This window comes from Amphibalanus amphitrite, unplaced genomic scaffold (assembly GCF_019059575.1).
Source record: "Amphibalanus amphitrite isolate SeventyFive unplaced genomic scaffold, NRLGWU_Aamphi_draft 000406F_arrow, whole genome shotgun sequence".
NCBI classification, from domain to species: Eukaryota; Metazoa; Arthropoda; class Thecostraca; order Balanomorpha; family Balanidae; genus Amphibalanus; species Amphibalanus amphitrite.
In genome coordinates, this window is record NW_024881900.1 from 117,936 (window position 1) to 142,389 (window position 24,454).

At 46.6% G+C, this 24,454-nt stretch overlaps 2 protein-coding genes across 3 annotated transcripts; one reads left to right on the forward strand and one right to left on the reverse strand.

The window, feature by feature from the left end:
• Positions 1-455: 455 nt before the first annotated feature.
• Positions 456-7,741, reverse strand: LOC122390708 (quinone oxidoreductase-like protein 1). 2 transcript variants are annotated; one of them, XM_043383897.1, is made up of 9 exons: positions 7,482-7,741; positions 6,564-6,677; positions 6,161-6,314; positions 5,826-5,936; positions 5,255-5,389; positions 3,053-3,168; positions 2,699-2,809; positions 1,468-1,619; positions 456-1,139 (listed from the first exon to the last, which is right to left on the reverse strand). In XM_043383897.1, the coding sequence occupies exons 1-9, from the start codon at positions 7,572-7,574 to the stop codon at positions 1,040-1,042; spliced, it is 1,086 nt and encodes a 361-aa protein (XP_043239832.1). In that variant the 5' UTR covers positions 7,575-7,741; the 3' UTR covers positions 456-1,039. The 2 variants fall into 2 exon arrangements, with proteins under 2 accessions (XP_043239832.1, XP_043239831.1); XM_043383896.1 differs by lacking the exon at positions 7,482-7,741 and adding an exon at positions 6,958-7,038.
• Positions 3,587-24,443, forward strand: LOC122390709 (2,3-bisphosphoglycerate-dependent phosphoglycerate mutase-like). The gene is made up of 3 exons (XM_043383898.1): positions 3,587-3,649; positions 22,952-23,694; positions 24,056-24,443. The coding sequence occupies exons 2-3, from the start codon at positions 22,980-22,982 to the stop codon at positions 24,109-24,111; spliced, it is 771 nt and encodes a 256-aa protein (XP_043239833.1). The 5' UTR covers positions 3,587-3,649; positions 22,952-22,979; the 3' UTR covers positions 24,112-24,443.
• Positions 24,444-24,454: the final 11 nt, after the last annotated feature.

Below are 24,454 nucleotides of genomic sequence, written 5' to 3' on the forward strand. Positions count from 1 at the left end.
TTACTATCCAGGCTACCAAAATTTTTGCAACATTTGCAAAAATACTTCACATGGGTCGCTTTCCAGTTTCCACGTATTCCACGTATTTCAGCGTTTTTAGTGCGTTTTTGTTTTGTTTGTTGTTTTTCATAACGCATTTTCGTATTTCCGTATTACCCCTTTCCACGCTTACCGGGTATATCAAAATAGAGCCTTGGCGTTCCATGCATCCATTTCTCGATCAGAGGATCGCGGGGCCAAAAAGGAAGTGCGTGTTGCGTTTCTTATACCACTCCCTGCCCTTATGACCTGCCAGACACAAGCTGTTATTTATTTAGTCGTTCGTTTCTTTTAGATATGGCCGTTTCGGTCTAATAAGACCGTTTCTGAGCTGCGGGGTTCCAAGAATTAGGTTAGCCGATACCCATGAGCCCCGATTACGAGCCAACAGCTGCTTATTAACTGTAAACCATCACTTCAGCACAGGATTGTGTTTTATTTTTGGCAAAACACCGCTGAATACATTATATGATAATACACGACTCTAAAATAAGTGCAAAATAATACAAACTGTGCAATAATAATATCCAAATACAAGACGAAGAAGTGGCTCTCACCGTCTCATTCGTAGAATATAGCCAATAAAAGCGACGCCAGATCACAGGGGCACAAAAGTCCAAATGTAGGTAATGTCTAAGCTACTGCCCCGCATCCAATCACAGGTTATGTGTCGCGCAAGAGCGCCACCCAACGTCAATTTTTGGTGACCAACAATATACAATACAACAAAGCATGTCATTCGGCTACGTCCCTACGCGAGGATTGTAAAGGTGACGACGCTCCTCAGGAATAGCTCATCGCACAGCGCACAGACCGATAAATATCTACCCCAACCGACTTCGCTTCGGCGCGGTCGACGATCGGTAAAATTCTCGCCATATCTATCACACCCATCACACATGCCATCCGCTCCATCAGTCACATCTGTGGCGTCTATCACATTCGCCGTCAGATTACATCTGTTACACTCCACCCCATCCCACGTAGTTCACGGGTCAGCTCACCGCATCGTTACCACAATGTTGCCGACCAGGTCCGGCCTCAGCTGCTCCAAGGCGTTTGTCACCTCAGAAAACGCCACCGTGTGGTGGATGTTCGGCCTGGGGAAGACGCGAGTGGTTAGTCGGTGCGTGGAGGAGTGTCTGCTAACAGAAAGGATTCGGCTGAACTTTTGAAACAATAGTTGACCTGCATCTCCTTAATGGAACATCTTGTTGAGCCTCGTTGAAGAAAATACCAAGAAAATATTTTTATAAAAAAATCATCATTCAGACCATCATAAACATTTTACAACAAATTCTGACAATTAGCTGCAATTACTATAGAAAACGAACCGATGCCAGAACTATCATGCCTAACGCTCACAAATTTGCGTATGTTCCCACTTTGTGCCTCCCCTCCCACAGAGCCCCTGGCCGGCCTGCTGACCTGATGGCGTTATCCCGCAGCTTTTCGGCCACGTCCCGCAGAATGTGCAGGTAGCGGCCGTGGGTTTTGGTGCCCAGCGGCCACGCCTGGCCGAACAGGAAACTGAGCGAGGCGCAGCGCTGCAGCAGCCGCTGGGACACGGCAGGCTCCACCTGAGAGGGGCAGTTCGAGAGGAGTCAGTTACTCGCAGAGACGGCACAAAGTGCGGGTATAGGCAGAGAACAGAATGAAGGCAAAGATGCCGGTCACAGCACACCTGCACCCGCAGTGGCACATAGACCTGCACAGACCGGCAAATACACCTGGCATGTATGCATTGTACAAAATATAGACAGGTAGTGAGAGTCACCAAAGGCTTCGAAAATGCAAAGTGTCAGTTATGCCATCAAGTTCAAAATAAACACCAAACCCGGTGAACAATCACGCATGGGATACACCCATCCCCAGCTATCGGGCTGAGGTGTCGGGACATGCACCCCACCCCACCCACACCTGACAAAACACAGCACCCTGGGGCAGCGGCACCCACACTACCGACCCATACGCTCCCCTCAGACCCACTGGACAAACAGCTACAGGTGTCTTCCGCTAGAAACCCTAGCAGACAGCTGGGCCCGGACCCCGCGTCCCTCCAATCGGCGGGGTACATCAGGGCAGGCCCGCGTACCGGCCGCGCCTGACGAGAGTCGCCACAGCTGGAGATGGCATCAGTAGCCGCGGCTGTGCTCCGATTTCCCGATATCGGTACAACGATAGATGCCGCGCCGCAGACTAGCGAAAGAAAGTTCGGTAGCTTTTCTGCGTAATTTGCTACCCATGACCCATGAAATTACATAAGTTTGATCAGACTCAGAGGGTTCAACACGATAGCATTGCTCCGAACCATTGGTACTATGCACGAGTTGAGCTACTATTACTAACAATTACCTAACATGTAGCACCATCGCTACGCCATTTCCGCTGATACATCTCACCGTTTGACATGTCTCACCGCTCATCTATTCCGGACACCCACCACCCTCGTCCCACCGCCCAATTTAGACCCTGGTCACCCCCACCGTTCGCATTAGACCTCCATAAGCGGCAACCTCTCCCATCGTTTGTGTTGAACCCCGTCTCTGACAGATTCTGCCGGACTCCCAGCATGCTTAACCCCATCCGTATGAGATTTCCGTCCGTACCGAACCCACAATATCACCCCCCCCCCCACACACACAGCCCATTTACTGACCTGGAGACCGGCCTGTTGTGTGACCAGCCGGCCGCCCACCGACAGTACACTGCAGCTCAGACCGACCGTCCAGAACGCGGTCGGCGCCTCCCACTCCGGAGAGTCGCACACCTGACAAACAGGACAAAACAATTATAAAATTATATAACATAATCATAAAAACAATGAATATAATAATGTTAACAAACTCGTATACATCAGAGGCAGACCGATTCTTTTAGGGTGTTACGGATATTTCCGTTCCGGTTATCCCTTCATTTCATTCAGTGACAAGGAAGGGAGCATCAGATGACCATCATCTCCAATTTCCATCCCCTGGTAAGCTAGGGTTATATGCTCCGTTGCGTCGCTTACCGGTTGTTTGACGTTGCCCTGGTCAATGATGATATCGACCCCCATGTCCAGTGACTCGTCCATCACCATCTGCCTGAGCTTGTTGCCCTCCACGCCGCCCGTGCAGTCCAGAACCACTGCCGAAGTGCGCCAAATCAGCACAGCAAAACAAACACGGTTACAAACACTTCCAGCGTCCCTAAACTAGACTTAACAACATCTGAGGTGCAAGTGAAGCGCTCAACGGATTCACATTCTGATACGAATATGATGGGTTGATTGCTGATTGAGTTGAAGCACGTTTCTAGAAGCCTGTGAACAAGCCAATTGAGTTTGAGTGACGGGATGGATTCAATCAGTTCGACATTGCCCAACCGGTAAGAACCACGAGCGAACGACCGAACGTCGGTCACTGCGACGTACAATGGTCGGCAAGGGCAGTTCACGGCCTGTTACGTGACCCGCCTGGCGACCCTCTCCCACTCTGCAGCTCCTCCCTCCCCCCGAGCCCCCCCCCCCGGCGCCGCGATCAGTACCCACACTTGGCGCGCCGCCGTCCCCACGTGAACAGCTGAGCGGCACCTCTCGTCACTCCATCGCCGTCTCTCAACTTCTCCGGTGAGTCAGACCTGAGACAAATAAGCATATTTTATGTGGCCGAATCCTCAATTGAATTTGAATATAATGGCAAAATAAAAAAATCCGGTATATTCGATCATGACGGATGTTGACAAAGATCCGTGATCGAATATACCCAAACTTAGTTATTCTGTCACTATTTTCAGATTCAATTCAGGATTAGGCGACTTAAAATATGCTTATAAAATATAACCAACATGATGAACTTCCTCATAACGTTTGACTCTCAGGAAATACGCCTCCGGATGTATAGCGGCCGTCTTTTTTAGGTTCACTGCCATGATTCATACACCCCTAAGTTAGTTAAATCACATCTGACATCACCCTTCATTTAGGTGGTTTTATCAATGAAACAAGAGTCCAAAGCTTAAATGCTGATGTAATTGTAGACCCCAGAATGTTTGTCAAGTGCCGATGATAAAACAGTTTACCTATACGCATATTTAAAGTAATGCAAACTGTATTGTACGTGTTGTTTTCGTGTCGTAAATAACTAGCTTCATCACCTAGTTAGGCTATTTTGTAGTGCATTTCAGTGAAATTAAATCACAGTAAGCGGAAATATGCCTGCCCATTGACAAGTTCCCATGTACTGCAGTTCAATACTTGAAAACAGCTAGTGACCAAGCCAAGCCATAGTTGCTTGCATACTTCGACAGTCGAAAATACAAGAGCGTCAAGAGGAAAAGAAGTTTAAACGAGTTTTGTAACTACATTAGCGCAGAATTGTTTAAATCCGAGCTAGGCATATTGGCTTAGAAAAGATATGGTCATAAAGCTGGCAATTTCTGAAGTGAAACAGCCTTTAACACGTCGGAGCGACTGGGTGAACGTGCTCTGGGTCAAATGATATCGGCATCCAGGGACTGTTGGTCTTTTCGACTTTCTGTCCCTCCTTCCTATGAGAACTTAATTCAGTCACCGGCCGTATTTAACTGAGTTCTGTCAGAATACGTATTACATTCACACATAGATGTGACGGGAGTACTCTGATACGGGCTAGAACGGGTGGAGATGCACCGCTAATTAGAACCATGGCTGCCCCCCCCCCCCTCCGGGCTCGAGCGGCACTAAGGCGATGTCGGGGTGCGCCAGCCACTCCTTAATTACTCTAGTCAGTCCGTCTTCATTTACACTGCCAAACACGCTGCACTGCTGACCCGAGTGCTGCAGTAGCACACGGCGTTTAGATCGGATGGAAGCCTCATCCAAGGATCTGCTAACCTCGGCACGTTCGCAGCACGCTGTCCCTCGCGGCTGCAGGACCTCGCTGACTCTGCACTTCTGCAGCATCTACGCTGCAGCGTGGTGTAGTGGCTCGTGGCTGACTCAGCTAATCAGCAACGCGACTGAACCAACGTCTAGTACTGTTCTGACCCACAGAGGCACTTGCGATGAAGCAACAAAAGCGCAAATGCGATATTAAATGCACCATACGCTCCGAATCCGAAAGCCTGGGGAAGTGGTGCCGTGAGGCGCAGCCTTAACTATTGTTGTATCTCATTTGAATACAGCTTATTCTGATTCCATTGCCCTCTTGCCACCCCTGCCCCCTCCGCACCGTGCCTCCCGCCCGCTGCTCACCAATGTCCTGCTGCAGCGACTCCAGGTAGCCCAGCTCATCCTCTGAGTGCGCCGAGGTCATGACCCGCGCGCCGAACAGCGCTGCCAGCTGCACCGCCATCGAGCCGAACCCGGTGGCGCCGCGGGGCACAAACACTGAGAGGGGTACGGAACTTCGTCACAAATACTGTACGATACACAAACACGGCAAAAACACTGAGTAGAACGCAAACACGTCACAAGCACCACACAGTGCACAAACACGTCACAAACACTGAACGATACGCAAACACGCCACAAACACTGTGCGATATGCAATCACGTAACAGACACTGCATGGTACAGAAACACGTCACAGATACTGCAAGGTACGCCAACACGTCACCAACACTGCACGCGGAACGCAATTACGTCACAAACACTGCACGGTATGCAAACACGTCACAATCACTGAGCATTACGCAAACACCTCACTAGCATAGAGCGCTACGCAAACACGTCACAAATACCGACGCTACGCAACTGAAACACGTCACAAACACTGCGAGGTACCGCGCAGCCATTCAATTTTCGGTTACAATTAGGGCCATACCGAGGTCTGCCGGTCGGACGTGAGCCTGGTAGACGAGTGCGATGTAGGCCTTCAGGGCGTCCTCCAGACAGCTGGCGGCGTGCGCATCAGACACAGAGGCGGGCTTCGCAACTGAAAGACAACAGTGGATGGTAACCGGTCAGGGGTGAGTAGAACAGACAGGGCTACCCTCGCTGCAGTTTGGAAATTGCCTGGGAAACGATCAGTACAGTCGTCTGCAATGCATATTGTAATTGCTGCAACTAAAAACACCTTGAAAATGGAACTAATGCTGCTCTGAAATTACATCACTGTTGCTCCACTCGAGACATGTTGCATTTCCAGTTTTCACTTACCAATGTCGTACTGGTCGACGACGACGTACTCGGCGCACGCCGGTCTGTTGTGGTCGATGGGCACGATGCCCATGACGGGGTCCCCGGCCTGCCACTGGCTGACGCCCCTGCCCACCTGGTGCACCACTCCAGAGAACTCGTGACCCACAGCCAACTGTGGGGAGGAGAAACATGATGATGTATATGCAAAACTGGCAAATAATGGCAGACAAATAATAATGTGAATATGCTAGGTTTTTCTTCAAAACTATGTGATTCAAGTCGGGAATATGTTATTTGACAAAATTGCTAATCCCATGAAGATGACCTTTCTTCCTTGGAGGAGAGGGCAATGTGGAAACATGAATGATCATTTCAAAATAAATACCTATGAGTGCCAGCAATCCTTCAGTAGCCCACTCACCTCATTGCATCCAAGTTTCTTCATATAACTAAGATGTGCTTTGTCCCACATTGTCAAATTGCATGCATTTACTTGTATTAGTACTTCTTCTTCTTCACATGTTGGCATTTCCTCCTAGAAAGTTCACAAAGACCCATCAAATTCAAGTCCATCCTGTCAGAGAGAGGTGTCTGTATGCTGCATGTTTAAGCACATCCACACTAGTTCGTGTGGGTTTGAATGAAAGGGAGTGTATGAATTGTGCAATCGGTTAGAGGCCTTGGTGCAATCCTATGAGAATGTGATCCAGCCTGCTCAGAAGCTGTCAATCTTGATGGAACTAGGAAGTAAGGGACCTTGAGGAAGGAGGTGCAGCTGTTGGACACCTTGGGGAGTTGGGGATGGGTCTGCCCACAAGACGGGGTTGCTCTTGGTGTGATCCTCAGCCTGTCAGCTGCAACCATGACTGCAGTCTGGACCACTGCCACAGTACAACCAGGGTGTGGAAAGGGATGGTTTTGAGCCTCTGAAGGCACCTATTTATTTTTGTCTAAAAATGTAATCAGTCATAAGATAAATTATTACTCCATTTTTTGAAATTTTTGGCATGTTGCAGCTTGCTGGGTAAATTGTTAGATTACCTATGTGCCGATATTTTTTACACATTTATAGGTGTCTGACTTTAAATTTGCTTGTCCATAACATATCACAGACCTATAAACAATACATGATAGTGTTTTGGCATTTTATCCACAATCATTCATATGTGACAGCTAAAACCAATTCACTGTCAGAGAGAGAGAGATAAATTATTACTCCAAGTTTACGATAGGTACCGCGTAAATTCAAATTTACAATTGGAACAGATGTTCTATTTCACAAAAGTCTTCTGATATTTTAAACATAAAAACAAAAATGTTGCCATGATCACCAACTCACCACAAGTTTGCTGAGGAATGGGCCAGCTTCAAACTTGCTGGTAGTTGTTGAATCAGATGAGCTTGAACTAAAAGGTAGATACAGCGCCCTCATTGTTTTAAATTTGATATTAAAAATTAACTCAATTTAGCTTCGAAACTCTCTGGGAATAACAACTCTGTGAACGAATCTTCGGACATGCCTAAGAGCTGGACTTTTTGCACGCGTTCCCCGCCAGGGGGCGCCACTGAGGAAGCACCCTCTGACGTCACGATAAAACTGCGCGCACTGTGCGCACGGATCTGTAAGCAAGTAATATAGTGGTGGTTTCATGGTGGAAATTGGAATAAGTATTTTGACGTTATAAAATTTCAAGCCGTTTTTGTGAAATTAATTAGTAAATGCATTTCAAAAGAATTTATTTAAAGTGTGAAAGGAGAATAATTAGAAGAACATGGATATTTTTGTTCCAATAGCTTATAATGTGAGACATGATCGGTACTAACGGGTACTTCTAAGAAGTAGTGAAGAAGTACCAAACAGCCTGCTCGGCTACGATCGTCAGCTGTCCTTTGGAGCTGGACTTCAACGCTGTAAAAAAAATATGTGGTGAATTAATTTTTAGTTTCACCAAAATATAAGCAATTTATCATTTCTTTTTCACTTTTGTAATTATTGTTGAGTGAAGAGACATGTTGCTAGTTCTGACAATATAAATTATTAATTTAAAAAAAACGAAATGCGACGGTAAGTATCTGCTACTAAATTATCACTTTAACCAAATACATGGAGAATCTTGCTACCATTGCTTATAAAACGTGCTTATCAATACACAAATGTTTTATTTCAGACAAGAAGGATTTATTTGCCTGAAGTCTTGCGTCATGTGCTACTGCTTTGATTCCAAAGACGCTCTCCGGGTCGGGGTAGTTTAGTTCTTCATCGATCGATAAGATATTTTGATTCCATTGATATCCAAATTGATAAGCTCGGCACTATGGAGTAAGGGCGTCCCCACAGGGGTGACGCAGGAAATATGAATGGCGTTTACACCGACAGTAGTTTCTCACAGCCGGCAATGGGAATCTCCTGTCGGTGTAAACGCCACTATAGTCCCATGACCCATCCAACTCAAACACTGGGGAATATCCCCGCACTTTTGAGGACGGAAATCTATGGACCTGCTCGAAAAATAGTGGATAAAATACGGCGAGCTTTCAGTTTTATGGGTGGGTCTCCCATCCGAGGCACTTATTTACGGGGGATATTGGGTCATATTCCCCCGGCGTCCTGATGATCGGCGCCCAGCTCAACGTCGAAGGCGCCCTGATACGCGGCACTGCTATCTGTGAAGGTGCCCAGGTTGCTGCCGCTCGAATTTTGGTCGCCTACTTAACAAAACCTCCGTTGGTGCCATCTCAGTTTCCTCGAGGTCAGGCAACCTTCACACGCCGTTGGCTACCTTGGCTGGCCGGCGACTCGTTCCCCTCGTGGCGACGCTCTTGACATCCAGTCAAAAGTTGGAGTGGCTGGCGCCCCCAGTGGGGGCCGGGGAAGGGGCAGTGGGCCTCCACGTTGCTCTTCCCGAGCCTATGGTGACTTGGCTCAACTCTCCTCAATAGAATCTGGATTCTGCACGCTGTATTAACATGGGCGTAGACACCACTACGGACAATACGGACAGTGGGTGTGACAATCAGTAGTGCCATTCATATAGAGGGTGTCATATATGAGCGGAGAGGCAACAGTACAGCTGAGCGGAGAGACAACATTAAAACAACAGTACAGCTGGCGTTGCATGGAGCTGCAGGCAACCGGACAGCGGAGGCTTGCGAAAAATAAACAATTCGTCACTTTAACGTATAAACAATAGTATAAAAAGCAACATAAACACATATTCTCATGGTCGAACCCATGCACTAGCGGCTCACGGCGGGCACAGGCACGCAGTGCGGTAGCGGTACCGGATCACACGTCATGGGCGTTGTCTCAGCATAGGTTGTTATGACTTATGAGCGGAGAGGCAACAGTACAGCTGAGCGGAGAGACAACATTAAAACAACAGTACAGCTGGCGTTGCATGGAGCTGCAGGCAACCGGACAGCGGAGGCTTGCGAAAAATAAACAATTCGTCACTTCAACGTATAAACAATAGTAAAAGCAACATAAACACATATTCTCATGGTCGAACCCATGCACTAGCGGCTCACGGCGGGCACAGGCACGCAGTGCGGTAGCGGTACCGGATCACACGTCATGGGCGTTGTCTCAGCATAGGTTGCTCGCAATCTAGTTGAAGCCTAAGAAGACGGCCAGTGGGGTCTCACTGCTGCTGAGGCGACCTCGGAGACGATGCGTCGCCCCTCCTGTCGGCGACCTGCGGTGAGCAGGATTCCAGATAGGTGTCTGGCACGTTGCCGACACTGCCAGACGCTGTCAGCAGGCCTCACTGCTGCAAGTGATGTGCAGATGGACGCCAGGTGACTTCGTCTGCAGGCGATTCCGGAGACCGCGGCCTCACCAGGCAGTACCACCTGCATCGCCATGTCGGTGTTTCTAGAAATGGAAAAATAACAGTATCGGTGAAGGACAAGCAATACAATGTATTCTGTTTTCCTCTCTTGCAGGTATACGTAATCTACAATTATCATAGTTCCTATTTCATTTAACTGAACCTGAAAATTCCATATTGGCACATTGTTTGACTAAATTTGTGTAGTTGGGAACAGGGGCGACGCCACGGTGCGACGACTGGAGGGGACATTGACCATTTTGGAGGGGACGAGGACCATTTCAAGTCGATTCTTTCCATGCAACGCCATAGGCGTAATGTTAAAATTTTAAAAAGTGGAGGGGACGAGATCCCCTCTGTCCCCCCCCCCCCCTGTGGCGACGCCCTTGGTTGGGAAGCAGATTGTTTGAAATACATGTTTGGCTGAACAGTGTGGAAAATATTTCATTGATCACTATAGCTGCAACAAAAATACTGAGACAGAAAACATTTGCGCTTACCTGGCTCCTTAGTCAGTCCCGCACAACGGAAGTGGTACCATTTATCGCAGCCGTTGCATCCGACCATCGGTGCTGCACTGATGCTGCTGCACTCCCCACATTCCCAGTACCTTAGGAGCGTCTTGGCTGTGAAAAGATTACATGAGTCATGGCGCATACATGAATAGTAAGATGTTTTATATGTTTAATATCGCATAGCAAAGACACAACAGCTAGGAGTCAAGTGTAAGCCAAAGTGTAAGCCCTGCCATGTTTTGCAGACTGGATTTTAAGCAAGAAAAGCTTTGCTAAAAATGACGCTTGACGAAGCCTCATCCTACTGGGCTGTCTGTTATGTCTCCCTGTAAAAAGCATGTGGCCCTTATATTGTATATATGATGAATATGTTAATAATGCAGAGAAAACACAGTATAAATTATACCCAACGTTTCATCTTAATAGACTTTGTCAAGGGTGTTTGAACAGCTTGAGATGAGTGAAGTGTAAGGGTACCTAGGTACATCTGAAAATAAATTGAATCTGCGTTCAATTAACATTGATTTTGATAATACATTTCACAACTCAACTGCTAATAACAATCATACTAAAATAGCACGACAGATAACTAACAATCTCATGAAGAACTTCTTGAATCGCCTTGACATTGTCGTCCGAACGAATGTTAACCCGGTTTACATAGCATATTTGACGAGGCTCTAGCTCGTTAATTTGGCGATAATTTCGTTGCAGTGATCTTCAAATATTTAGAGGGGATCATTTTGTAAATTGTTAAGCACCATTGGCATCTTTTGCAACATCACGGACGGAGATATAAGCTTGCAACAAACCCTATGCGATGCGATGCGATGCGATGGTTTTCGGAGGTTTAGCCTTTGTATCGGCACCTCCTTGATTTCTTAATCTTTAACTTTTACTTTGATCGATGGGTTGCATTGTTATGGTTGGTTTGTGTGGCTAGGATTCTCACTAGGGGACAGGATTGGGTGTTGGGAGGATGAAGGTCAACTAGGATGGAGAACTTTGTTTTATTTCCAGCAGTCTTCTTTTCTTCCACAGCTTAAGCAATACTTCTTTCTTTTCTTCGATATCTTCCTCCTCAAACAGAAATATCCCTAAAATATCCTTTGCATAGGGTTTCTGAAGATGCATTGATTCTTTTCTTTCTTCTTCGTAGGCTGGGCAATTCAATATAAAGTGGGCGAGGTCTTCATTTTCTGCATTGCACATCATACATCTTGTGTCCTCTTTCTTGTATCTCTTGCGCTCATTTAGAGGAAGACAGTTAGCTCTTGCCTGGAAAAATATTGTTGATGCTTGCTGGTTGTCAATAAACGTTACTTCCTTCATCTCCTTTTTCCAGACAATATACAGGGACAGAGTAGTTTTAGTTAACAATTCCTCCTTCCATTTCTTTCCATCCCATTTTTGCATGTGTGTTTTAAGGTCTTGTTTGCTTATCTGATACAAATCCTTTACTTTGAGTCCGACTTCCTTAATAATGGAATAGGTTACCTTTATCCATTTGTTCTTGCCCTCGTCCATCATTTCTGTTAACACCTCTTTGAGTAGTTGATTTTTTCCTTGCAATATGCTTCTCATGTACTGAAGTCTTCCAGTTTTAATCCTTGTTGTCATCAGAGATGCTCCAATTTCTCCTCTCAATGCAGCATTTGGTGCATATTTTGGAGCCCCCAAGATCTGTCTGTAGACACCATTTTCGATTACTTGCAGCTTCTTGGTCTCTTCCTCTGTGACTGTCATGACACTGGAGCCGTACAGTATTGATGGCAGTGCTAGGGATTTCCAGTAGGTCTTACCAATCAGCAGTCTGTTGCATGATTTTGAAATTACTGAATAGGTCATGTTTGCCATTCTTTGTGCCTTTTCAATCATGATTCTTTTCTGCCCTCTGAACACATCCCTTGTATTTGTTACTTTCAGACCTAAGTATTTTATGTTTTCTTTTACTTCAATATCTTCTATGCTTCTGTGCTGTTCTTTCAGATTAAATGTGATAATGTTGCTCTTATTCTTGTTTATGTCTAGTCCACACTCCTTGCTAATTGCTGTCAGTCTTCTGATGCTAGTCTCTGTTTCTTCAATAGAATGGTTCAGTAGGAGCCCGTCGTCAGCAAAGAATAGGATTGGCAGCGTAAATTTGCAGCTTCTGAACCCTGCTTCTGTTGCCTCCATTACTTTTGTGATGATATAAGTCATGAGCTTGAAGAAGGCAGTTGATCCTGTACACCCTTGCCGTATACCACTTGTTACTAAAATCTCTAACTTAATGTTCTCATTTAGTTCAATCCAGGTTCTGTCTCCTTGGTATGTGGCTGCCACAGCATCAATCATTTTGGGGTGAATCTTGTATTTCATGAGCACCTCTACCATCCTAGCTCTATCGATGGAATCAAACGCCTTGCTGTAATCAATTGAAGTAACAATCAGAGGTGCCTTCATTTTAAAGCTTTCTTCCACACAGTACTGTAATAGGAAAAGGTTGTCCTCTATCCTTCCTCCTCTCGTAAACCCTGCTTGTGTCTCTAACTTTTGCTCTGCGCTTTCTAGATGATCTTCTAGTCGCTGTTTTAGAATTGACATGTAGATCTTATATGACACATTCGTTAAAGCAATTGGTCTCAAGTCTTTGGCAGTTGGCTTAGACGTCTTTGGTATCATTTTCGTCCTTGATATCTTCCATTCTGATGGCGTGTCACTTCTCTCGAGGACTTCTTGGTAGCAGCCTGTCAGTATCTTCAAGCATTTGTCATTTTTTATCAAAGCTTTGTATAGTTCTGGCTTGAGTTCATCTGGTCCTGCCGCTGACTTGTTCTTAAGCCTGCCTATACATTTGGTGACTTCTTCCTCAGTTATTTGTATATCTTCCATCTTCTTCATCCTCTTCCTACTGTTCATGGCCATATCCATATGTTCTCTCAGTGTGATTGGGAAACTATATCCTTTTATTTGTATCTGGTCCTGGTTCTCTTTCTCCAGATCTGCAGTATAGGTTAGCTTCGCCCTATCGTTCCACACTTCTTCTAACTTGTTTTCATGTCTTTGATAGATTTTCTTCCAGACACTTGCTAAGTTTTCCTTTTCTTCTTCTCCTTGCAGCATTTGTCCAGCTTCTGTGAATAGGCGAACTGGACTGTTATCCTTTTGCTTTCCTTTAAGTTTGTTGATATTCTCCCAAAGTGCCTTGCTTTTGTAGCTACTATAACGTATTTCGTCAGTCACTTTCTTTTCATGCTTTGCTATTTCTTCCTTGATGAGTAGCTTTGTCAGTCGTTTCTGCTCATAATATTTTTCATATAATCTGCTCTTTTCTTCTTCTGACTTTGCATTTCTCCTGAGTCTGTTGAAGGCTTTCCTTTGCTTGATTTGTTTCCGTATTTCTTCGGTCATCCATGGTTTTTCTTTGATTTTTTCATTCTTTCTGTCAGTTTTTCTTCTGTACCTTCTTGTAAGCAATTTCTCTGCCACGTCCTTCATTATCACATTGAGATCTTCCATTAGGCATATGTTATCAGCTTCTATTCTCTGTAGTACCTCTTGCACGAAGCCCGACAATGATTCTTGGTCTGTCTTAAAGAAGTATTCATCTTTCCATTTAGCTTTATTGAGACTCAGTGACTTTTCATCTTTGAAAAACACTGTGATCATGTTGTGATCTGATAGATCTAGTAGTTCTTGACTTTCATCAATTTTCATCTTAAGGATAGACTGATGCATCTTACTGTTGACCAGCACATAGTCAATAACACTTCTGTATTCTTTACTTCCCCATGTATACAAGCCTTCACATATGTCATCACCATTCAGTAAAATCATATTGTTTTTGTTTATCACATCAATGACAAATTTTCCGTTCCTATTCTCTTTTTGGCTTCCTAGGAACCCTACATGTCCATTAAAATCCCCCAACAACATTGTTGCCATGTCTGGACTTTCTTCTAGCTTCTCTTCAAGCTCTTGTTTGATTTTCTCATTTCGTGTTTTGTCTTCTGGTTTTGTTTCAACTGACATGTAAACAAGTATTATCCTAACCTGTTTGTTCAATATACTTCCCCTCACTTCCAAAACATCTTCGTTCTCTGAAGGGGCTTTACTTAAAGTGACACCACTGTTTTGTTTATACAAAAACATGAGCCCTCCTCCTTTCTTGTCCTTTTGTTTTCTCATGCTCTCTATCTTGATCAAGTTCTTGTCAATCTCAAGTTTATCATATCTCTGGTGGGTCTCAGTAATACATAAGATGTCACAACTGTAGGCTAACAATTCTTCTAGTTCTGCCAGCTTTTGCTTTGTTAATCCTTGTATGTTAATGAGATTCAATTTGTAAACCTTTCTACTTTCTTGGTTGTCGGTCTTCGACCCCTTGTTTGTTGTTTGTTTCCTGTACCTTCCATCCTTGCTTTCTTTCTTTCTTACTGTGTTACTTTGTTTCCCTTCCTTTCGACAACCCTCCCCCGAGAAATGACATGGGTTTCTCGCCCTTTCTTGAGCCACTCCTCTCTCAGTCTTCTCTGCTTCTCCCTTTCTTCGGGAGGTAGGTCCCTTGTAATGTAGGTATTTTCTATGCCTTTGCTCTTGAGATCAAACCTCCTTTTGTACAGAAGCTCCACGTGCTCCTTTGATCTCAGCTTCAGCAGGAGTATTCTTGGTTTCGTTTTCTGGTTCTGATTTGCGTTTCTTTCATCTTCTTTCTCCGTTGTAGGTTTTTGCCTCAATCTGACAATCTTCTGAATTTCAAAGTCTCGCACTCCCAGAGCATCTGCTATTTCTTTGAACTTCACTATGTCTTCCTGTTTTTTGTCTTCTCCTTTCTCTGCTTTACTCTCTGGGAGATTGTGTATCAGCACATTTGTTGCCCTTTCTTCCAACTCCTTGTTCTGTATCACTCTTTTGATACCTTCAGAGTTACCCTTAATGACTTCTTGTTGTTCTTTTATTTCTTCTACCACTTTTGTGACATCTGCATACGTCTTCCTGATCTCCGTCTTCTTCTCCGTTTCCCTGCTCTTCATTTCCTCTACACACTGTATCATTGCTTCGTTCTGCTCTTGCAATGTGGAAATATTGCGCCCTTGAAACTCTCCTACTTCTCTAATGGCTTGTTCATTTTCGATTGCTGACTTCCTTATTATTCTTGTTTGGTCTTTTAGCGCCTCTGCCAACTGATCGATTTTGGCTTCCAACTTGCTGTACTCAGTTTCTGAGTGTGGATACTTCCTGTTCTTTAACTCGTTTCTGCAGGCTTTGCACATCCATGCCAGTGTGTCAGGGTGTTCCTGGAGTGCTTTGTATGCTTCCGTATGTATCTCCTGACATGCTGCGTGGAACCAACGATGACAAAGGTCACATTCCACTCCCTCATCTTCGTAGCCAACTGGAAGACCACATTTGTGCCCAGGCCCTCCCTTGCATATTGCCTCCTTACTCAGGTCAACTGATGATCTGTGTGCTGGTTCAAAAGCCTCAAAGACACTGTTGTCTAGTTTTCCAATGGCTTTCTCTGTTTCCATTTTCTTGCTCATTACTACTCGTCTTTCTTTGTCTTCTGCCCTGGCCATTTTTCCCTTCTCCGCCCTCTCTGCATCTCTCTTACCTTTCCCTTTGTCCGCGATCTGTCTTGTTGTAGGTGTTTTCCTGCTATTTGTCGGTGAGATTCCTGGCCCCATTTCGTGTTTATAGTTGTGTGTATAATCAAGATCAAGATTCAAAGCTATGTTCACAGCCCCGATTTTTCCTCAAGCCAAGCCCGCAAGCAACTTGCCTAGCAATTCGCATGCAGCATGCTCCGAGGCCCGATGCACATCCACCTCACACCCACATCAGCTTGCAAGGCGCCTGCATGCACACAGACACGTGCTGTTATATACAGGGTTTTTTTTTTTACACCTTTACCTTGAATGATAGGTAGGCGTCTTCCTTCTCCCACTTAACACATGCAATACAATCCTCATGTGCCGCGCCACAATTGCCTCAGTTTGCTGTGCCGAGTCCGACAGCTTCTCTCGCTTTCAGGAAGGAGATCCCGAGAGAAATGGACTGGTAAATGACGTTCCTCACAGATTATCGGTGAGATTATTTGCGGGATGGGAAGGAAAGGATTATGCTTACCAACCATTTACCGAAATGCAACCCACTCGCCCGAAATGCAACCCCTGCCATGACAATGACAAGCAACAAAGTCCTATGTAAACGCGTCTGTTGTCTGAAGTTACACATTTGTCTTTTCTGCGCAGCATTTGTGTTTGCCATTTACCGCACCAAATGTTCGCCAGCGGTGGTGACTTTTCCTTACCTGCTCACGAAACGTCACACACGACATGACGTCACCCGAAGACGTCATCAAAAAGTCCAGCTCTTAGGCGTGTCCGAATCTTCCCAATACAATATGAATATGAATAGGTAGCAAGGCTATATAAACCAGGTAGAACGCTCCGGGAAAAAAGTTGGAAACAATAAATTAGTTGCGGCATTCCCTGATGACGCGAATGTGGGTCAGCGGCCGGCGGCCGGCGGCCGCTAACACTGTATGAGGATGAATGCACGGAACTTTTGCTTGTTGGAGATTGCGCTAGGCAGTTAAATGTTAATGTTAGGATATGTTTCGAAAGTAAATTGAACGACGATTCGAACGCCGTCAATGAATTTGCGATACGACGACTATTTGTTTAGTTAGAGCCGGCGAACTTTTACCTTCCGACCGCGCGGGGAAGCGATATGGTGCCACACAGACGGTTTTTACGACAGCTCAAAATTCTTTTGAGCTAAAGAGCTGAAATTTGACATGTCTAATCTTTTGATTAAGCTGCATCTTCTGGCACAAGTCGCATATTTAAGGTACGTCAGGTTGTTGAGCTATGTTGTCGCTCGTGAGCCTCTACACAGTCCAAAAACAACGCAATTTCTGAACACTCAGTGCCAAGAAATCCTTCACAGAAAGATGACACTTGGCGGAAAGAATGGCTGTCGGTTTCTTCCCGTTCGTATGTATCGTGTTTTCACAAGAGTTTAGTAAGAGTCCCTCACGTCACCTCCCCTCATAACTCAATAGGACTAGGTGTACTATCATAGAAGCGTTGATCAATCGCCGCAAATCTTAGCCAATCCCACTGGACACTGGATCCATACCCACATGGGGCCCTCCTGACTGGCCACTCTCTCTCTGAAATCCACAATAACATTGGGCTGCGGCCATGGTTATGTATTAATGCTTTTCACTAACAGAAATACAACAACTTCAACCAGCACAATGCACGCCGCCACAACAGTCCGACCAACGTCCCTGATATCGACTAGCACTCGGCCGGATGCACATATGCGGAGCCAATCAGTCCGAATGTGACCTGCAGCTTACAATTGCTGTGTCGCATGGCGCATGGCACAGGACGATTCCTAGCAGCTGTCGGCTGGAGTGGAGAAACAGCACGTTGCGCCACACCGCGCCGGCGACAGAGCTCAGCAGGGCTGGTTGGAGGCTGGAGCTGGAGGTAAGGGCGGACACAGGCACAGACATTGCAGGACAAATAACAGGATGTCAGTTAGGGATATAATTCAAGACGAATGATTCAAGACGGACTGAAATAATGTACATTTTGCTCACTTGGATACCAACTTCAAACTCGACGTTTATAGCACCACGGAAACAATGGCCACACAGGAAAGAAACAAAAGATGAGGTGTTTTTAACTCAAAGTAAATAGAGGTTGCATATGATGGAAGAGCCCAAAGTGCAGACAAGCACATATTCTTGGTAATATCAGCTGTCCTACTCCTCTTCTCCCTTCATCAACTACTGGACACATCTGAGGAAGCACGAATGTCCATAACAAAAGCTTGCAAAGTAGTTTTATGAAGCCAAGGGAAATATGCCTACATCATGCATGTAAACTCAAAATTACACATGCATGACAAAGGAAGCTTATGTAAAGAGAAGAGTTGGCAAAAGCATTCCATAGTTAAAATCATTCAAAACTGCACACAGGGCAATCATAAAAAGCAGCAAGTGTGCTGTTCTGTTATGCTAAGAAATAGTCCAAAACAAAATACATCTTTTCATGTTTGAACTGGTTGTTCTTCTATGCCACTTCATCCATAGCTTGATTACAGATGGGCTGATGCTGTAGGCTGATGAAGTGACACTTGATTGCCTTTGTGCGAGTTTCAGTTGCAGCCTCCTGGGTACTGCACTGGAAAGCAGATTGAATTGAATGCCTCTGAAAGATAGGAATACAGGCAAAGTTAGCTGTAGTAGTGTCAATGATAATAGACATGACATTTTTGCCCTTTGACATACATTTGTTGAAGTACAAAAAGGTACAAAATAAATTGGTTTGTTTCAAGACACCACACTGCACAAAGCCGCACAGACATTACACAGGGATATGAAATTGGTACACATAAAACTTGATGATTAAAAAGGTCAAAACTTGCAATAATAATTGAAGTAAAAGTTACAATCACAATCATTTGATTTAAAATGACTTGACATAAGTCACAAGACGCAACGCTCCTATTCACTTAAGAAAGGTTTTTATGCTTTCATTATCCTTCACATATCAACCAGCTTGATACTAGGCTGTGCAATAGTGTGTACATAACCCCATGTTGCCATTTTATTCGAGCAAGTGGGGTTTAAACAACAATGCTTGTCAAACCCACATCTGCAACCCGTACTGCAGTTTCAATCACCTTACAAGCACACCTTCTGGCAGTTTGATAGGCAGAATGGTCATTACTACTTTCTTCTCATATTCAACACATATTTCCTTTATACAGATATAGTTTAGACCTGGTTATGGCAAGCATTTTCGAGAAAAGATATGATTACAGTCCAAGACAAAGGTCGAGAGAAACAACACCAACATAAAACACCGACTATGTAGCACTAATACTGTCAAATTCATAAAAATATATACATGAGTCGATCAGAAATTCACTGTAGATTTCGAAAATGGTGTCAAATGCCACTCAAATACCCCCCTTCGCATGAACGAAGCAATAAAACACTGACCTTCAATCCCGCGTGCCATTCTCCATAGGCCACTGTGTATTAAATAACGCGTTCACTGATAGCAAAAAATGAGACCCACATATGACGCGTTTGCTACCAGCCAATCAGCGCTCGAGATGCCGAACGCTGATTGGTGGAGAGGGCCATCGTTAGCAGTCCATTACACGTTGTTTTCCTTAAACATGTGCGTGAGCGCTGATGCTGCTCACGGGTTGTTGCCATTTTTCGTAATGCTGAAGGCACGGGAGCGAACCCCCCTGGGTACCGCGTAAACATGCATTCAAAGATCTCGTGAAACATGCACTCATAAATTCCTGTTCGATAGCGATTATCTTGAAAATCTGGAAAGCTGAAAAAACTGTTGCTTAGCAAATTGCTCTTTTTTTCTGAACAAATTACGTATTTCTAGCGAGTTGCTAAGCGACGAGCCGTTGCTGAATGGGTTTTGCGTACATAAATGTCGCTATATCGTCAGAATAGCAGCAAAAAGCATTGGTACCAAATCACCTTCCATATTGAAGGATATTTGGATATAATTTATGATATTTTTAATACACTTCTAACGTTTATTACGCCTACTTTTATAATTAATCGCACCTACCATGTATCATTTCGCTTGGCGTTGGCCTGGTGGCTTGCCTAATTCTTTCGATAAAAGCTAACTTATCAAGCTAGCCTCAGGTGCTCCTGCGCTCACGTTTCATTCTGCACGTAGCCGGTAGCGGTGTGTTACCGATCCATTGTTGGCCAGACTTGGGCCAGACCACCAACGGCGGTTAGGTCGCCTGCCCCATTCGGACGCTGAAACCCCGATGGCTATCAGGGTGGCTATCTTCGGTGCCGGCCGACCGGCTGACTTGTGCACTGAGCCAGTGAGTATCGCGACCTGTGCTGATATGTGGGGCCAGTGGTCTCGGTTGGTCTCCCCACCGTTTCTGGTGGCTTCACCAGCACAGGGACCAGGTGCTTCAATCGGTGGTTTCTGCAGGTGAGACCGGACCGGACTGGACAGCACAGACACTGCCGTGTGACAGGATGAGCACCGACACTGTTATCAGTTTTGCTGATTGTTGATCACTGGTGGATGTCCGTGGGAAGACTGCCTCAGTCAGTCAGTCGGCTGCTGCCGGCGAGGTGCTGCTACTGGACCTTTGTATGTCTTAATGGTAATTAGACATGTTCAAAGAAGAGCAGCTGTAGGTAGATAGAAAAACCGATTGAAGTGCCAGGTCATAGCCTGTATAGAAACGTCAATCGGGAGTAAAACAGGTATAATTCATACACGTTAGAAATTGCTAGCTGTGTATCTTCATGAATATTTCACATACATGGCGCATTTGTGACGTTCATGAACCATAACAATGACCTGAGGCTGGGGCACTGAACTCTATAATGTGGAATGCGCATCGGCCGCCAAATGGTGTCCAACGGTGCCGCCATGTTGCGCAGACCAGAAAGCGGCCGCCGCCTGTGCTGGGGAATAGGGAATTCGGGACCTCGATTTACGTTTGCGGTCGCTGCATCCGTTACGCTCAAGCTATGTGGACACGGAACCCGGCATCTTACGCAGAATTGAGTGGAGAACAAGATGAAATCCTAAAAAATCATCAGCTATAAGGAACTAATACGTTAAACCCTTATAAGTCAATGGGGAAATATGAAAATTGTTATTTTGGCGCCGAGAATGATCTGAAACTATCTCAAGCATATAAAATCATGATTTCATGCACTCTTTGCAAGGTTCTATGCTTCATATTTGCATTGTTGCCCTTGCGTGACGTCATTTGTGACGTCACAAGGGTCACCATTTTTCTTCAATAACTCCCGATCAAATTGAGCTAGCGAGTCGGGAAAGCCACCAATGGACTCAGGAAGACCTGCCGAATCGAATGATATGCGACATGACCTTACATCTACATCTATTGAGAGCGGTCTGCGCGGTGGCGGGCAGCGGCTGCGAGGCTGTGGGCGGCACCCAGTGTGATTGTGCGGACTCGAGAGGCGCCCCGAGTTAAGTGCTCCGGCACTTTTGCGCCAATCGAGGGGACACTGATTGTCTGTTTCGAATGAATGTGTTAAATATATGAGATGAGAGATGAGATGAGACCTCTTTCGACCAACTTCGTGACCTGGGGGTGCTGACCTGACCTTGACCTGAGGTCAACACCCTAAGTTGACCTGACCCGAACAAAAAGTATATCACTCGATGCGCCTGAGCTAGCTGAACACGATGATACCAAAATCGCGGCTCTACGGCCATTTTTGGCGAAGTTATTTACCAAAAACCGAACCCGTGCCTTAGATCACTTGACCTGACCTCAGAGGTCACCGGTTGACCTGAGACCCTTACAGCGGGTTCCTACCAGTCACTCTGCATTATACTTTGCCGCATACGACCACTTTACCGCTTAATTCTAGTTTAATTAGCGGTGCATTAGCGAGGTGGGTTCAATCAAACCCCTCGGCCGGGGCAAATGTAGGTCAGGCGAGTGAATTTGAGGAATTCTGAAGATACGATCGTGTTCCCCACTCAATTCTGCGTAAGATGCCGGGTTCCGTATCTACGTAACTTGAACGTAACGGATACGGCGGCCGCAAACGTAAATCGAGGTCCCGAATTCCCTATTCCTCAACACAGGCGGCAGCCGGTTTCTGGTCTGCGCAATATGGCCGCCACCGTTAGACACTACGGCCAATAGGGTTGAAGCGGCATTGCTCCCCTGTGGGCTGGGGCAAGGCTGGGGAGGCACATGCAATGCCCAGTGACAAGATTACATAAGATTAGTGATTACCCAGATTACCGACGTAATACGGAAGGGCGCGGTGCAAGTTTTTGTTATCTGTGCTACTTGTAACTTGGTGTCTACAAGTGGGAGTGATACGGATAGTGCTAGTGTTGCCTAGTGACCTCAACCAGGAAAGGTGTTCACCTGCACGGCTCAGCCAAGCTGCGTTTACATTTCTTTTTTATTCGCTTGACGAGGTAGGTATGTCGCATCGTTACTGTGGCTCTTGTAGAGATGATCGTTGAAAGGATACTTTTGTACCCACACTTGTATGGAGCACCAACATAATTTTCATAAAAAGAGAACTTAAAATTAGCAGTGCCGCCAGTGCCTCATTCACCAATCCTGCTACGGCTTCATTTGTCGCTCGGACAATTAATCGTAATCATAATCGTGATACATTATCATCCGGCGATCGCAACCATGTTAATTACATTTTATCAAAGCTGAAGCATGCGTTCCACAGCGAATGCAACACGCGATTGTCAGATCAATTCCCAACCTCACACGCCTCCGCCTGACCGCTCCTCCCCACTGTCATGTGTTCAACAGAAGCTCCGTCAGCCGTCCCACGCCTGACAGCCCCTCCCCCCTGTATCAGTATACTCGACAGAAGCTCCGTCAGCCGCCCCACGCCTGACAGCCCCTCCCCCCTGTATACTCGGCAGAAGCTCCGTCAGCCATCCCACGCCTGCCATGGCCGTATCGTTCTACGTGCGTCTGGTGCGGCACGGAGAGACGGACGCCAACGTGCGGCGTGTCGTCGAGTCGCACACGCCCACCCCGCTGAACGAGGTGGGACGGCGGCAGGCGGACGCGCTGGGCGCCGCCTGGCGCGCCGAGGGCGTCTCCTTCCACCGCGTGCTGAGCAGCGACACGACGCGCGCCATGGAGACGTGTCAGCGCGCACTGGCCGCCGCCGGCCGGCCGGCGGCCCAGCCGCAGCCCGAGCCCATGCTCCGCGAGCGGGACGTCGGTCAGATGGCCGGCCTGACGTACGACGAGGCGCGCCGCCGCTGGGGCGACTCTCAGGAGGCCGACCACTGCCCGGCCGGCTCGGAGCTGCCGGCGGCTGCGCGCCTCCGCGCCGGACGCTTCTTCGACCGACTGGTGGACGAGCTGGCCGCAGAGGGCTGCGACGGCGCCGAGGTGGCCGTCTTCAGCCACGCGGGCCTGCTGCACTTCCTGCTGCAGCAGCTGCAGCAGCAGCACCGGCTGCAGCTGTCGGCGGCGCTGCTGCCTGCCGGCGAGCTGCACTTCTGCCACAACACGGGCCAGACGCGGCTGCACGGGCGGCGCGGCTCGGACGGCGAGCTGGCCATCAGCTGCGAGTTCCTGCACCGGGACGACCACCTGACCGGCGACCTGGCGCCCACCGTCTACCTGATGCCGTCGCTCGGCAAAATACCACGTAAGGCGAAATTGCGACTATCGCTAGCAAAATGATGCCTTTCATTACCGACGCAGTTTTGAAGTCTGGTTTTGGGCGCCTCAAACTTCGGTGCGATCCTAATTAGGGTTTTCATTGTTTAGGTTCCATTTTGATGGGTGTTGTAAAAATGATCACCTATGGCCTCGAATTTCTCGTTCCTGGGGGCGCGCTCAATGGTCACACTCGACCGAGCTCACGGTCGTTCCCGAGGAGGTTTACAAATCTCGTCCCTTGACAGTAACGGTGCCTAGCGACCGACTGACCCGGGCCACTGCAAAAATGATACATCCCGGGACGGGAGCGTGTAGATGACTGACATCCATATGTTGTATGTCCATAGGTGACAGTGTCGGCGTCGACAAGCCCTTCGAGGAGTGCATGGCGGGCGACGCGTGATGGCAGCAGTCCTACTCTTGACGGCAGCTGGGGCGCCGGTGCACGCGCTGCCGAGGAGCAGCCTTCCAAGTAATCTCAGACAGTAGACGCGTGCGGGCTGCCCCTGGCTCTGCAGCAATTACATGATAGGCTTCAATAGGTCATCGACAGGTGACCTGTCACGGTGTATCTCAGCTTATGATATTGTGTGCTGCACAGCTTTGAACCCAAATAGTCACTCAGGTGGGGGTAGTTATTATTTTTGGAATGTACGCGTCTTGTCATGTTTTTTTTTTTTTTTGTGTGCTGTTACATATCTAGACGGGTATGAATAAATCGATACTTTGACCTTGTGTGGCGTTTG